The 16,505-nt window shown below is 42.6% G+C and overlaps 2 protein-coding genes across 11 annotated transcripts in view; one reads left to right on the top strand and one right to left on the bottom strand.

Moving 5' to 3' along the window:
• CDK5R1 (cyclin dependent kinase 5 regulatory subunit 1) overlaps positions 1-16,505 on the bottom strand; it is a 92,832-nt gene that overhangs the window by 44,122 nt on the left and 32,205 nt on the right. For 3 of the 9 annotated variants that reach the window (XR_012008629.1, XR_012008628.1, XR_012008627.1), the window contains 2 exons: positions 15,290-15,464; positions 10,838-11,182 (listed from right to left, as the gene is read on the bottom strand). The gene's annotated coding sequence lies outside the window, so the exon portion shown is untranslated. Of the gene's footprint in view, positions 1-5,991; positions 9,567-9,978; positions 10,182-10,837; positions 11,183-15,286; positions 15,465-16,505 lie in introns of those variants that run through there. The other 6 variants (XM_072779465.1, XM_072779464.1, XM_072779467.1 and 3 more) reach the window with 6 other exon arrangements.
• MYO1D (myosin ID) overlaps positions 1-16,505 on the top strand; it is a 326,596-nt gene that overhangs the window by 282,996 nt on the left and 27,095 nt on the right. The window contains exon 22 of one of the 2 annotated variants that reach the window (XM_072779462.1): positions 7,044-7,071. The exons of the other annotated variant lie outside the window; for it this stretch is intronic. Coding sequence (XP_072635563.1) covers positions 7,044-7,056 — 13 coding nt within the window. The 3' untranslated portion in view covers positions 7,057-7,071. Of the gene's footprint in view, positions 1-7,043; positions 7,072-16,505 lie in introns of those variants that run through there. 2 annotated transcript variants of the gene reach the window in all.

The following is a 16,505-nucleotide window of genomic DNA, read 5'->3' as shown; positions in this document are numbered from 1 at the left end:
CCCACTTTTCCAACAATGACACTGAGAGCTGGAGAGGCTGTGTCCCCTGCCAGAGGTGCCCATGGCTAGTTAGTGGCAGAGTCAGGATTTCCACTCCGTCCTCTCCAACTCCTTGGCCCATGTTCTTATCCATTTTGTGTGGAGAGGTGCAGACTCCAGGCTGGGGCCTTTGGGAGGGCAGAAAGGAGGTGCTGCTTAATGGGACCTCACGAAGTGGACAAATTCTTCCTCCTACATTAAGCAGTGACCCCAGGTCAATACCCTAAGGCAGGTGGGCCAGGTCTACGTTCTGTTTCAAGGACAAGAGGAACTTTTGAGAAAGAAAAATCACAGCAAACTAAAAATACTCCTAGAATAGCATAGAAGGTAAAAGGGGGGGGTGATGTGCACGTGCCAGTATTGATCCTTTTCTGCTTTAATAGAAATGAGGAGAAGCAGTTGCCTGACTGCTTGCTGCCTTGAAAGGATGTCCCCTTGAGTTTCAATTGTCCGTATGTGAATGGAGTGACTTTCAGAACTGACATGTAGCATATTTTCCTTGGGTGCCTGAGAGCTTAATTGGCCTTTCACTATTTTTCTAACCCTAACCAACAAAATACACTGGGACAGGAGAAGGTTGCTTGCATTTGCTAAAAGTACTGCCCTGAGATGTGGCTAATAACAAAAAATTTTGCCAGCTAAACCTTCCTCATATTTGGAGGTTCCTTTAAAACATATCACTATTTCATTAAATCATGTGTACATGATGTACATATACATCATTTGGACAGTGTTATTTAAAAAAAAAAAAAAAAGCCAGTGCCACATAAAAAGCAAGCCCTTTTTGCTTGACTACACATAGGATTATCTAATCACAATTTAGCAAGGCCACCTCTGGCAGCTACACAAACTAGGTCTAGGTGTTGTCACCTAGACAACAATAGAAAGGGCACCCCTCGAGCTGTGAGTATGGCAGCCGTCATATTTAAAGTAACTCTCACAAGATAAATAAAGATCTAATGGATTATAAGCACTAGAGTGGAGGTAAAGATCACTGCCCCCGGTTTCCTCTGCACCGTGCAAGTCATCCCACCCTGGCTGGGATATGTATGGGTTAAGGCACTCACTAAGAAAGTGTTACGGGGCATTTCACACAGACCTCCCTGGGTGTATTCCTAACTGTGCTTATGATGTGGGGAATATTTAGAAAGTAGTCATTCCTTCTTGTCCCCAAACTGTTGGTTCTTTTTGAGCATTACCTCCTACGGGGTTTGCAAATGTATTTTCCATATGCTGCAAAGTGTAAACATCATGCTGTTTCTGCTCTTTAGATGTCCCTTCGCATTAAGTACACATGTCTGAACACGTGCATCAGTAAAGTGTTAATAAACTGACTGGGGCACAGCTGGAAAGGGCTTGACCGGAGTCACAGGAGAGGCAGGATGCCTCACTTCCCTGTCACTCTGTGGGAGGCTGGCAATGAGGCACGTCTGCACATGTACACGTGTAAGCTAGGACACCAGAGCCAGGCTTCCAAGCTCCAGAGGAAAGGTAATTGCTCTTCAGTGTGGAGAGCAAGGGGGAAAGTCTTTTCCTTCCCGGGAGAGGTTTTGCTAGACTGCTGGGCACTACACTGATCCTGTGTAGGCCTGTGGCTATTTAGCACTGCCATTTTTTATTCTGTCACTGTCACTGTGCCAGGCCTGAGCATATAGAGATGAATGAGACATGAGGCAGATAGATGCCATCAAGAATGATGGGTGCTGGGACGTCAAGGTGGCTCAGTGGTTGAGCATCTGCCTTTAGCTCAGGGCGTGATCCTGGGGTCCAGGGATCGAGTCCCACATCGGGCTCCCTGTGGGGAGTCTGCTTCTGCCTATGTCTCTGCCTCTCTCTGTGTCTCTCATGAATAAATAGATAAAATCTTTTTTTAAAAAAAGAATGGTAAGTGCTGTCGTTAAGTGTATGTGCCAGCAGCCGGGGGAGCTCAGCGAAGGAGCTGACCTGGAGAGAAGGGCAAGGCTGGCTTCAGAGCCTTTTGGGAAGCTTCCTGGGAAAGGTAAAGCTGAGGAGACTCAGGGAGAGGAAAGGAGGAAACTAGCCAGCTGAAAGCAGGGGAAAAAGAATGTTCTAGTGAAAGCAGGATGTGCTGACACTGTTCCAGGGGGCGCTAAGTATAGTTGCATGTGGTGTCAGAGGGGGAGGGAGGGGAGATTGCCTAGAGGAGGGTTGAAGAGATGGGAGGGCCAGAAATGGGTTGGGGCAGAGTCCCATGAAAGCTTCAAATGCCGGGTGGAGAAGAACTGCACATGGAGGGTCTCTGCCGCATGCCAGGGATCATGCAAAAGCTTTGCATGCACACCCTGTCTCGTCCATATGCACATTCTCTTGGACCTGATACTTTTCTTGGAAGCGTAGACTCTGATCCTACAGACTATCCATCTGTACATAAAGAGCTTTGTTGAGCTGTAACTCACATACCATACAACTTGCCCACTCAAAGCATACAGTTCAGTGGTGTTTAGTACAGTCAGAACTGTGCGACCATCACCACAACCAACCTAGAAGATTTTCCTACCCCAAATAGAAACTTCATTCCCTTGACAGTCACTCCCTGATTCCCTCTACCTCACCTCAGGCCACTACCAATCTATTCTCTGTCTATAGATTTGCCTGCTCTAGACATTCACACAATGGAGTCATATTTGTGGTCCTTGGTGACTGGCTTCTTTTACATAGCATCACATTTTCAGGGTTCATTCATATCATAGTAATGTGTCATATCATACATCCTTTTATTGCCAATATAATATTCCATTATGTGAATATACTACATTTTGTTTATCCCTGTGTCAGTTGCTGAACATCTGAGTTGTTTCCACTTTGGGACTATTATGAATAGTGCTGCTATGAACATTCCTTTTTTTAAAAAAAAAAAAAGATTTTATTTATTTATTCATGAGAGACACAGAAAGAGAGAGGCAGAGACATAGGCAGAGGGAGAAGCAGGCTCCCTACAGGGAGCCCGATGTGGGGCTCGATCCCAGAACTCCAGGATCACACTGTGAGCCAAAGGCAGACGCTCAATTGCTGAGCCACCCAGGTATCCCCGCTATGAACATTCCTGTAGAGGTTTCTATGTGGACTTATTTTTATTTTTCTTAGGTAATATGCCTAAGGGTGAAATACTAGGTCATCTGGTAACTGCATGTTTAACTTTTTGAGGAACTGCCACATTATTTTTCAAATAATGCACCATTTTTATATTTCCACCAACAGTGTATGAGGATTTCAATGTTACTAACTTTCTTATCATCACCATCCTGGTCAGTATGAAGTGGTATCTCATTGTGATTTTGATTTGTATTTTCCTGATGACTCAAGATATAGAGCATCTTTTCATGAGTTTATTGGCCTTTTTTGTTGTTTTTTAATTTATTTATTTAAGGAAGGGGGTAGAGGGAGAGGAAGAGAGTCTCAAGCAGACTCCAAAGATTTTATTATTTATTTATTTATTCATGAGAGACACAGAGAGAGAGCGAGAGAGAGGCAGAGACACAGGCAGAGGGAGAAGCAGGCTCCACACCGGGAGCCCAATGTGGGACTCGATCCCAGGTCTCCAGGATCACACCCTGGGCTGAAGGCCTCAAGCAGACTCCATACTGAGCACAGAGCCCAACTCAGGACTCAAGTCTCATGATCCTGATATCATGACATGACCCGAAACCAAGAGCTTAACCAACTATACCACCCAGGCACCCCAGCCATTTCTATATCATCTTTAAAGAAACATCTATTTAGATCTTTTGCCCATTTTTTCATTGTTATGTCTTTTTATTATTTAGTTCTAAGAGTTTTTTGTATATTCTGTATATAAGTTCCTCATCAGATATATGACTTGCAAGTATTCACTCCTGTTCAGTAAGTTATTTCTTCATTTTCTCGATGGTATCCTTCAAAGCTCAGAAGGTTTTAACTTTAAAGTCCAGTTGATCTGTTTTTCTTCTGTGTTTTGTGCTTTGGGTTTAGAGACTAATTTTTAACCAATACATCATTTGAACTTGATCCCAGAAGTTATAGGCAGCCATCAAAGGACTTCAAATTGCAGAATGACTTAAGATTTATATTTTTTTTTAAAAATCAAACTAATGCGTGGGTAGGCTAGTAATGGCTCCCAAAGGTATATCCATGTCCCAATCCCCAGAACCAGTGAATGTTACTTTTTTGGAAGAAAGGTCTTTGCAAATACAAAATAAAGGATCTTGAAATCGGGAGTTTACCCTGGGTTATCCAAGTGGGTCCTAAGTGCTACCACAAATGTGCTTATAAGAGAAAGGCAGAGGGAAGTTTGACACCCCCAGAAAAGGTGATGTGAGGACAGAGGCAGAAGTTGTAGTGATAGAGCCCCCAGAAACTGGCAGAGGCAGGGAACCCCTCGGGAAATACATAGCGTTGGGAAGAACGTGGCCTTGGCAATATCTTGCTTTCAGATTTCTGGCCTCCAGAACATTGTGAGAAAATACATTAACGACACCAAGTCTGTATTAATTTGTCACAACAGATACAAGAAACTAATATAATGTGGTTTTTTAAAAATCAAGTATTGGAAAGGTTTAAAATGAAAAAGGGACACCTGGCTGGCTCAGTCAGAGGAGCATGTAACTCTTAATCTTGGGGTTGTGACTTTAAGCCCCATGTTGGATGTAGAGATTACTTAAAAATAAAATCTTAAAAAATAATAAATGAAAAGAAATATAAATAACATGCTGTGCTGCCATTTTTAAAAATTTATATTTAGACAAGATTTACTTTTGTCTATAAAAGATCGTTTATTTAGCTTCCTTTGGCCACTTCTTTCTGATTATTGTTAGTTTTTTCATGATCTTTAGCTTACTATTGGTTACTTTTATAGTTGAAAATACTACATTATCAAATTTAAGATGCCATCTATTATAAGATGCACCATTATTTTATATTCCCCTGAGGAAAAATAATACTGGCAGTTAGGTTTTTAAAGTATCAAGAGTAAGGAGCATTCCAGTTTCAAAGATATTAAAGGTTGAACTTCAACTTCAGACCTGCTTTCTTCACTAACCATGATGTCAAATGAAGATGTAAGTGCCCCTGCTTGAACTTTGACACCTATATTTTTACTTTTATATTGTTAATATTTACATTGTTTTATACTGTGATGGTTGACTCTAAAGCTGAAACCCATAACTAGCATTTATATTTCTATAATTTTATAAACATTGTTTCCGGGCAGCCCAGGTGGCTCAGCAGTTTAGTGCCACCTTCAGCCCAGGGTGTGATCCTGGAGACCCAGGATCAAGTCCCATATTGGGCTCCCTGCATGGAGTCTGCTTCTTCTTCTGCCTGTCTCTCTCTCTATCTATCTATCTATCTATCTATCTATCTATCTATGTCTCTCATGAATGAATAAGTAAAATCTTAAAAAAAAAAAAATTGTTTCCACCAGAGCCAAGTAGCACACTAGGATTATTATTTTTTTAATCTTTTTTTAATAAATATTTTATTTATTTATTCATGAGAGAGAGAGAGAGGCAGAGACATACACAGGCAGAGGGAGAAGCAGACTCCATGCAGGGAGCCTGACGTGGGACTTGATCCCCCATCTCCAGGATCCACCCCTGGGCCAAAGGTGGCGCTAAACCACTGAGCTACCGGGGCTGCCCGCACACTAGGATTATGTATCCTTCCCTATGGATTCATTTCTTTCTCTACCAAAATCCATACTATATAGTGGCCAACCCTCAGTTTAAACCCTCAGTTCCTTTCATAACTAGAATCTTAATATGTTTTTTGTCATAGATACATCTCATACAGATTATACAAATCATATAGGCCCTAAAAACCAACCATTTATGATACTGGCAACTATACCTCCTCCTCTTTAGCATCACTATTTCTATAGACTTTCTCTTTAATTCCTCAGTTTATCATCAGGACCTGAAGTAGACAAACTTTTTCAGTAAAGAGCCAGGTAGTAAATATTTTAGACCATGTGATCTTTATTACAAGTACTCAACTCTTCCATCATGGCACAGAAGCATCCATAGACAATATGGAAACGAACAGATATCTATATTCTAATAAAACTTTATTTAAAATCAAGCAGTAAGCCCATGGGCCTTTGTTTCCCATCCCCTGATTTTTGAAGAATAAATTGTGACTTTTATATCTTGGCAGACAGTTAAAAATTTCAATTTGGAAGGTTTTAAATAATCTAAATGACAGTTACACAGGTCACACAAGACCAAAATAAACACTTGAAAATCTAAAATTCTTGAGATGTGGTTGATACAAGGGTTTCTCAAGGACCTGGGAGGAAATAAGTCTGCTGAAGTTGTACTCTTGTATGTTTCTCCATTCCTTGGGTAAATCAAGTAAGACAGAACAGAGAAACAGCTTCCATCCACCCGCACATTTCTGGGTCAAAGGTGGCCTTATAACTCCAAAAATAGAATTCTTCCCAACCTCCACTTCCTGCTGACAAGAAGTGTGAACCCTTCGATTTCTAACTGTGAAAGGATGCAATTCATCATTTTTCAAACCACCAAAATGAAATCCTGAGTAATGAAGCTTAAAAGGAGTCAGTAACAATTATTGGAATATTGCCAATGTTTAAGGGTGTCAAGTGGAAAATTCTGCAGATCAGATCCAGATCAGATTTCAAGAAATAATTCAAAATTTAAAATGAAATATATATGGCATAATAATATTTTCTTTATTCATACTATCATTTCTTTTTCAACTCAAATCTAATTCTGAGAAACTAATAAATTGGCATTGCCTTTAGAATTCTACATTTGAAAATCCAGGAAATTAAGCTAGACATAAGATTCATCACTCACTTAACCCAAACATCCATATTTATAGTTCATTTTAATACCTAAACCAATAAGATTTATCTACTCACTTTATCCAGCTGGTAATAATAAAAGTCAGTTTGGAGTTTTAAATGACCTGATACATTAGGATCATCTTTTGTTTTCCTTCATCAAGTTATGACTTGCGATTTCATGCTGTTTCATTTGTTCCAGACCCAAAAAATAGCAGAATCCGAGTCTGTAGCCTGGGAGACCTATAACTCTGCTCCCCTGCCTCTCACTGGACTCTGCCTCTCAGGACTGAGTACAGACTCTCTGCAGGAAGAGAACTAAGTGTGATAAAGAAATTTTCCCCTCTCTCTCGAGTTGCTATGGTCTTGTTTCTGGAGGGAGGACACTCTGAGATCCCCAAAGATATTATCTAAATGTTAGAGGGTTTTATATAAATGCTATATAAGTACAATGTATTTTTCTCTTCCTTCAAAGAGAATAAAGTCTTTGTTGGCAAAATGTTTTTAAATTATTTACTTGATTGCCTACTTACTATAAAGTTTTTACTTTAATCATTTGGTCCTCATCACAAGTATACTTCTTAATCCCCATCACCTGTTTCCCCCAGGCCCCCATCTCCCCTCTGGTAACCATCAATTTGTTCTCTAGAGTTACAAGTCTGTTTCTTGGTTTGCCTTCTCTCTCTTTTTCTTCCTTCTGTTCATTTGTTTAGTTTCTTAATTTTCACATACGGTATTTGCCTTTCTCTGACTTACTTCACTTAGCATTATGCTCTCTGACTCCATCCATGTTGTTGCAAATGGCAAGATTTCATTCTTTTTTATGGCTGAATCATATTCCTTTGTACACATACAGCATTTCTTTATCTATTCATCTATCAGCGGACACTTGGGTTGCTTCCATATCTTGGCTACTATAGATAATACTTCTATAAACATAGGGGTCCATGTATCCCTTTGAATTAATATTTTTGTGTTCTTTGAGTAAATATCCAGGGGTATAATTGCTGGATCATAGGGTAGTTCTATTTTTAACTTTGTAAGGAACCTCCATACTGTATCCTACAGTGCCTAAGGTGAAAGTTTAATCAGCAGTTAAACCTAAGCAAAAGATGCTATATTTTCGATTTTATTCTTTAAAATGACATCTTTGTGTAAGCTTAAAGTTTTGTCTCATTTCCCCAAAAGTATGCCATTCTCCTCTCATACTGCTTGTGGATTAAACTCTAGATTTCATTAAGACAGAACAGAGCCTTTAATGGAAGTAGCGTACATGCCTAATTCAGTGGGAAACTCTTGTCGTATGTAATATTTTCAGGCCTGTACTGAATGTCTCCTGTTACTCTGCAAAGACTAACATATCACAAATGGCCACTGGATACAGCTGTATGGATTCAGCTGAATGATTTTCATTTTTCTGGAGAACAAAACGTCTGTGTGTTGACTCTCCATTCTCTGTAGTTGGACAAACAGATTGGTGAGAATGACACCTGTTGTTCCCTGCTGATCGAAGTGTAGCAGCTGTGGATTTTGAGAGTTAACCGTATTTTGCTCCCTCAATTCATTTCTTCTCAGGGTCCTCCAGCTGGTTCAACAACACCAAAATATATGCCCATATCAACAAGGGGTAAAAGGGGTGGGGGGCCTTTTTCAGTAATGGTAACACACATCCAAAAATGAGGAGTTAATATTAGCCCTAGCATTTGTCAGCGGAGCATCAGCAGAAACTTCCACCCTACTCTTCAGCTGTCTTTCTGCTTCACCATTTGCAACAGATTATTACAGGACTCCCTGAAAGCTTCTAGGTATTATACTAGTTAAGGATCAAAACTTTCCATATAAAGCACTCCTCCCTTAGAAAAGTAGAATCTTCACTTTGTTCATGTCTACCTTCATTTAACCTTGTTCACAGATGTTCTCTTAGAAATGATCTAAAACCATAAAAACTATATATGTATGTGTGTGTTCCAAATTTTGAAAGTAATTGTTGCATATTCATGGGTAAATTTTGGAAAACAAAAATCTCAAGAAAAAAATTTTAATCACCATTAACATTGCTGCGCAGAAATAACTACCACTTCAATTTTAGTATCTATGAAATTTTGATGGAAAGCAAGTTGTATGCCTTGGTTTATCACTAATTCTACTCGAGTAATTTCCTGTTAACATAAAACTTCATGCAAATGTTTAAAAACTGTGTTTGGGATGCCTGGGTGGCTCAGTAGGTTAAGTGTCTGCCTTCAGCTCAGGTCATGATCCTGGGGCCCTGTGATCCAGCCCTGCATCGGGCTCCTTGCCCGTTGGGGAGCCTGCTTCTCCCTCTGCCTCTACCTGCTGTTCCCCCTTCTTGTGCTGTCTCTCCATGTCAAATAAGTAAATAAAATATTTTTTTTAAAAAGAAAAAAAAAAACCCCACTGTTTGTTGGATGTTTTAGAAGTTTGCAATTTTTTTTATTGTAATTTGTGCTGAGGTGAGTATCTTATAATAAATGCTTTTTGGCATTTCAGATTATTTCCTTAAGATAAACTTCAAATAGGGAAAGAGTGTGCTAGCAGACGGCAAAGCAGATGTGACATCCAGCAGGGAACAGAGAGCAGGCTGCACAGAGGAACTGGAAATAGCTGGGTGGGGCTGGAGCTGAGGGAGCTCCGCAGGGAGGCAGAAGCTCAGTAACTGGAGAGGGAAGCAGATCCCAGCGACACAGGAAGGAGTTCAGACTTCTTCCTGAGGTCAGTGAGGAACAAAAAGGAGGGTTTCAGGCAAGATCAGATTTGTAACTCACATATCTGTATTTTAGGAAGATCACTCTGGCTGCAACTTGTAGAAGGGATGGGGGCAAGGAGAGCAGAGAGGAAGCTCTTAACAGTGATTTTGGTGAGATATGATAAAAGTCTGGATAGTGAGGATTAAGGGAGAAAAGATGGATTTGGAAGAGATTTAGAAGGTGAAAATCTAAGGACACCTGGGTGGCTCAGTGGGTTAACTGTCCAGCTCTTGATTTCAGCTCAGGTCATACATGATCTCAGGGCTGTGAGACAGCCCCATATTCAGCTCCACGCTGGGCATGGAGCCTGCTTAAGAATCTCTCTCCTTCTGCCCCTCACCCCCTCTAAAAAAGAATAATAATAAATAAAAATAAATTTAAAATCATTTATTTTGAAAAGTAAAAATCTCTTGGATTGCTGCAGAATGGAAGAAAGAAAGAGTCAAGGAGCATCTGGAGGCTTCTGGCTTGAGCAGCTGGGTGGGAATCCAAGTGGAGGTGTCCAGGAGTCAGCTGAATCTAAGGTTTGGGATCCGAATGAACTACAGATTTGGGAATTAGCATATAGAAACTATCTGAAGACATGGAAAGGAGAAGGAGGAGAGAGAAGACAAGAGGAATGGTTAAAGAGTAGAAGGCAAGAACGTGGAAACCACATGAGAAAGTGTTCTAAAGCCACCATGCCAGGTGCTTCAAGGAGGTCAAGGAATAACAACAAAGGTAGAAAACCCAACTATTGACTGAATTCGTTGACTTAGAAAACCCAGGGAAGCAAAGTGCGATCTATGAAGGCTGGCTTCTTGAAGAGCATCTCTCTCATTTATTTTGTAGCCAGCCAGCACACAACATAATCTTAGTGTAGACAGTGGTAAATATATATGGTTTACACTTAATAATGGAGGTGGAGGGCCTCAGCTCTGCTGTGGCAAAATGGGCATATCAGTCTCTATATACTCTTAAGACCTACAGAGAATTTTGGTGACACTAGCTACCTAATAATGGTTCTCTTCAACTTTTAATATTTCCCCATTTATGCTTCTTAGAGTAACCCAAATACCCTACTATGGGCACCTTTTCTAAGGCCATGGGTCATCATAAGATGTTGGCACTACATTGTTTGATTTGCTATAAACAGTTTCTTAACTTCTAAGTTCCTGTAACCATGTAGCCATCATTAGTAGCAGACAGAAACTTGTGTAGAAATTCAAAAGAAGGCAGAACATTCCTGGTTGAAAGATAAAAGAGAGATGGAGATCAGAAAGGGATTCACATTTTTATCATTCCTTTGTTTCTGATAGTTGTTTTAGACAACTGCCTTCTCCCCACTTAAATTGGAAGTTATCAGTGGAATTCCCAGTAGCCATAGTGGAGGCAGGGGAGTTGCAGTGCAGGACCTCAAGAGCATTCTTCTAGAGGAGCACAGTGGATTAGATACACTCCACAACTGACGGGCTCTTCGGTGATGGCAGTTTGCAGCTAGATAATGAGGTAACCATTGAGAGCATTAAAATGCAGTGACCTCTAAGACAGTACTATGTTGTGGTTCCTGATTCTGCTGTTGAGACACCAATGTTTCCTGTTCAGTAAGCAAACAATAAGAAATATAAGATCTGGTGCTTAATACTCTAGAAGCTTAAATGTTGTCCCAGTCACTCTCCTGCATGTTTCAGCATTATGGTCTGTAGAGATTTTGAATTCACTTCCCTGTGCTGATCATGCTTGTCAGGTATTAAAATAATCTAGTCAAACCTTCACTGAATGCTTCTGCTACTGTGCATCATTATGCATGCGCATGGCCTTTTTGTTTGATTAATACAGAAGGATGTTAGTGCTGAGCCAGGTTTAGAAAATTGGGGATTAATATCTCTAAATGCTGAGCTGATCCCTTTTTTTTTTTTTTCTGGAAAAACAATGACCTTTGTAGAATCTTTTTCCAACAACATTCTTATTTGCCCTTCATCAGGGTTTATTTAGTATTGCAGAGTAAGCCCACTATATAAACCAGAACTCTTTCAGATGACGTGACCAGCTTAAACCCAAAATTGAATATCCTAGAAGAAACTCGGAGTTGAAGGGCCCTGGGGGTTTAAGCGCTACTAGACTTGCTGTCAAAACCCTTTGTCTTCCCCTAACCTGACTCTCCTACTCCACCACCGTCCCCCCCGCCCCCCCCCCCCCCCCCCCCGCCAGACTCTCTGTGTTGGCCTCATTCTGTCTTCTACATGCTGCCTCTACACAGGGGAGCTGTTGGCCACATGCAGCTCCAGGCTTGCATTATGCCAACATAGCAACCTAAAGGAAAGAGAAGACCTTGCCTAACTCAAATATATGAATCTTCCAAGGGAAGTCTGTGATTGGCCCACTCTGGGTCACATGCCCTCTGCCAGGCTACAAGCCTGAGGCCAGAGAACAGGGTCTAGATCCCATGCCCTGAGGCTGGGGAGCAAGGTGCTGTGATGGGTACCAGCACCCATGGCCCAAGTAGGGGTGCATCAGCTCTCCAACAGGAGCGAAGGCAGAGTGCCAGAAGAAGGGAACAGACCAAAACCCATGTGGACTCTACCCAATATCAAGATGTTCTTTTCTCTTGAATGATATCTCTAATTCTTGTCCCAGACTATTTTGATGGGTCACAAGGAAATGATGATATTCTCGAACTACACTAACAGTCTAATTTTTCTACCCTCATCAGTATAATTTTTTAATACTTCCTCATGCTGTCCATTATAGCATATGTCAAGACCACAATTACTGTTTAAAAGTGCTTCCAGGGGCACCTGGCTGGCTCAGTCAGTGGAGCATTTGACTGTTAAGAGTTTGAGCCCCATGTTGGGTGTAGAGGTTACTTAGAAGTAAAATGTGTATATAAAACTAGCTTTATTAGATACTATCTCACTTAGTTCTTTTAGCAATGTGAGCCATTTGTTATTATGGTAAACCCATTTTACAGATGGCCAGGAAGACTTAAAGCAGCTCTGTGGCTTCCCCAAGACCACAGATACAGTGTATTTGGGTGCTTGGTGAATACAGATCCTCTGGCTCCTTCACTAGATCCCCCAGGCATCAGCTCCTGAGACCCCTGTCACCTGTGTTTTCATCCTGGCTCTGGTTTAACTGTATTTATTACTCCTGGGACTGAGCCCCGTGCTGAGTACTTCTGCAAACCCTCACAGACCCACCCCCAGTGCTGTGGACACCACAGTGAATGTTCAGGAAGTGAGGCTGACTGGTAAGGAATGGAGGGTTTAAGACATTATCATTGAAGTGGACGTCCAGCAGGGACCCCTTGGTGTGGAGGAGCCGGCGCCCAGGGAGAAGGCCACCTGGGTCCCCATTGGCAGCTGGTATGTGGGAAGGTGGCAAGGGATCTCCTCCATAGTCAGGAGCCTGGTCTTTGAGAGCCTCTTGGAGTGGCCCATGACTGTGGAGAGAGCATTCTCTCCCATGGGGGATTGCCCACCTCCCATGTCCCCTCTCCATCTCTCCCTCACAAAGACCACAGAAACACTTCTGGCTCCTAAACGCAAGGCCATTCCTTAAGCTAAAGGCACCTACTCTCCCTCAAAATGCCGCAAGAGCCCAGAGGCCCCCCCCCAAACAAAACACAGCACCCCACCGCCCCCACCACACTGTCCTGGCCACCTTCCCACAGCACACCCAGCAGTTCAGTGCCCCATATTCCTCTCTTTGAAAACAAATCCCACACCCAAGATTTTAACGGTTTTCACTTCAAAAGGGTTTCAAGATAGAAAAAGTACCAAGCATTCCTTTACCCTTTTATTCTTGAGGGAGCAAGTTCTTGGAACTGTAAAAGAGGTCCTTACCTTTTCTTTTTTTGGGGGACGAAGGAGGTGTGCTCTCCTCTGTCCAGGCTACTTGCTTTTCTAAAGTGATTCCTTATCTTCTTCTGCTTCCCACTCTTGTCCCCACAGTGCATCCAGGATGCCTTCCAGAAGCCCCCCTGACTAAGCTGGGGGAGCTTTTTTTTTAAGATTTTATTTATTTATTCATGAGAGACACAGAGAGAGAGAGAGAGAGAGAGAGAGAGAGAGAGAGGCAGAGACACAGGCAGAGGGAGAAGCAGGCTCCATGCAGGGAGCCTGACGTTGTGACTCAATCCCTGGTCTCCAGGATCAGGCCTTGGGTGAAGGCGGCACTAAACCGCTGAGCCACCCGGGCTGCCCCTGGGGGAGCTTTTTTTGGGGATTCTTTCTCTACATTCACAGCTGCCTGTTCTGATTTCCTATGAATTCCTCCCAGAAACGACCCAATGCCACAAAGCTAGAGAATAGTTGTTGATTCAAATCCAGGAAGGTGTGTGTGTGTGTGTGTGTGTGTGTGTGTGTGTGTGTGTGTGTTCAGAATTTTGCTCCTGGCTGCAAAATTTAGTGAATATAAAAATATGAAATGCTTGCCCTTCTCTCTCATGCATGTCTCTCTTATCGCACCATGAGATGCCTGTTGGAACTGGATCAGAAATCTCCTCAAATGACAGCTAACTCTCTTAGTTTCTCACTGTTGCTCTAACACGTGACCACAGACTTCATGGCTTAAACAGAAATTTGTTTTCTCACAGTTTGGCCCCATAATAGAGGGTCGGCAGGACTGTGCTCCCTCCAGAGGCTCTGGGGGTGGGGGTGGGGGATCGCTCTGAGCTTCCTCTAGCTTCTGGGGGCCACAGGCATCCCTTGGCTTGTGGCCGCATTGTTCCCATTTCTGCCTCTATGGTCAAATGGCCTTCTGTTCATTGTCAAATCTCCCTATGCCTCTCTTAACAGGGACACTTGTGACTGTGTTTAGGGCACACCAGGGTCATCCTGGATAATCTCACCATCTCAAGAGCCTTCATAGTCCCATCTGCAGAGTCTGTTTTTTGCATTGTGAGGGAACATTCACAGGCTCCAGGCATTAGGACATAGCTATCTCTTGTGGGGCCATTATCCAGCCTGCCATACCACCCATCACCGTCACCCCCACACACATACCCCTAAGTTCTACATGACGGCAGCTTTTCTCCCTTTCCACTTCCTGAATCTCAGGGGACCAGCTCCTTAGCATTCTCTGCCTTATCACTTTCTACCACCGCCACAGCAACAGGGCCCCAGGTCCCTTGCTTCTCCTCCAGTCAGGCTACCTTCTTCCCCACACACATTGCCCAGGTGGGGCAGGAGAGGTACAAGCCTTACGTGGGGTAGATCCCAACTAGGCCAATTTTGTGGCCATAAGAATCAAGTTGTTTTGCTTTTGCTTAGCCTTGACTAGTGCAGATAATGTCTTGGCTCTGCCCTTCTGTCAATATTTATAGACTGTAAAGTCAGTGAGGATAGAAGGCAAACCCTTGGGTTATAGTCCATGGTGCTCGGCAGTGTCCCAGTAGGCCAGACACTCCAGTCCAGTCGGCCACCTGTCTCCTTGCACACGGCCCTTGGACAGCCATGTGGACCCTCCCTTCCGTGGTTAGCCACCACCAGCCCATCCTCTTGCCAGCATCCAGGGTGGGTTTGGCAGTGCCAGACACAGCTCCAGATGCCATTGATGCCACTCTGAAGCCCTGTGCCTGCATGGGGTCCTTTTTCCTGTGGCCTTTGTCATGGCCCAGAGTCGAATCCCGTGCCCTCTACTGTGCTACATACAGCTAGAAGAGGGCATGTGCTGTTGGGCTACACACCACGTATACTACTACCTGGAGTTGCCACTTGATGGCGAGGACTGAAGAAAAGTCGTTGTGGAGAAGCCAGCTGTGCTGCCGATAACCACTGCTCCTGCGCCAGTTCCTATCTGCTTAAGGCAGAAGCTTGGGTTGGGAACTTCAGTGGAGACTATGTAACTGAAAACTTCCTCTCTGCTGTAAGAATTCTCTAGAAAAGAAATAAAAAACAGTTCCAGATGGTCAATGGAAGGTTTTTCCTGGTTGGAAACGGATGCTGTCTCCTTGTTGAGAGTAATTGGGCCTTGAAAATAGGGGTCAGTGGCACCTGGGTGGCTCAGTCGGTTGAGCATCTGCCTTCAGCTGAGGTCATGATCTCAGCATCCTGGGATTGAGGCCCTCAGCGGGCAGCCTGCTCAGAGGGAAGCCTGCTTCTCCTTCTCCCTCTGTCCCTCCCTCTGCTTATGTGCGTACACCCTCTCTCCCTCTCTCTCAATAAATAAAATCTTTTTTTAAAAAAAGAAAAGGAAAAGGAAATAGGGTCAGAACTTATCAGCTTCTGATAAGGAGGCCTCACAAAGGAAGATGACCCAGGATATAGAAGAACAGTCTCTAGCTCTTTTCAATTATGCAGCCACAACTTTCACTGTTTATTTATTGCTCTTAGACACAGACACTGTCTAGGAGTCTATAGTGTCACATTTTTGTACATATATGCACAATTGAAGATTTCTTTTCAAACTCAGAACTGACAAAAGATTTGGAGACTGTGATAAAATAGAACATTTATGGAGATGATTTGAAGAACAAAGAGTTTGATATAGTCTGAAAATACATAGGGGACAAAAAAAAATTAAAAAAGAGGGAGTTCTTGGTGAGTCTGGAACATTATTCAGCAAATATTTGCCAAGCACCTGCTATATGCCAGGCCAGACACTGGGTTAGGCAGTGAGGATACGTCCGTGAACAAGACCTGATCCAGCTCAGGAGTTTATAGTCTCATGGAGAGACTGGATAAATAAAGATGGAATTAAAGTCCAAAGTGTTAAGTGCATCAAAGAGACAGTTAACCTTGTCTTAGAGGATCAGGAAATGCTCCCCTAAGTGATGCTCATATTGAAAGTCAAATGAGAAAGAAAAAAAGAAAAGAAAATCAAATCAAATGAGAAATAGCAGTTGGTCCAGAAAAGGGACCAAGAGTTTTCCAGGCAGGAACAGATTGTGTAAAAGGCCTGAGGTAAAAGCATCATGG

This window comes from Canis lupus, chromosome 16 (genome assembly GCF_048164855.1).
Source record: "Canis lupus baileyi chromosome 16, mCanLup2.hap1, whole genome shotgun sequence".
Classification (NCBI taxonomy): Eukaryota; Metazoa; Chordata; class Mammalia; order Carnivora; family Canidae; genus Canis; species Canis lupus.
The sequence above is the reverse complement of the archived record's forward strand: the minus strand, read 5'-3'. Positions and strand labels throughout refer to the sequence as shown.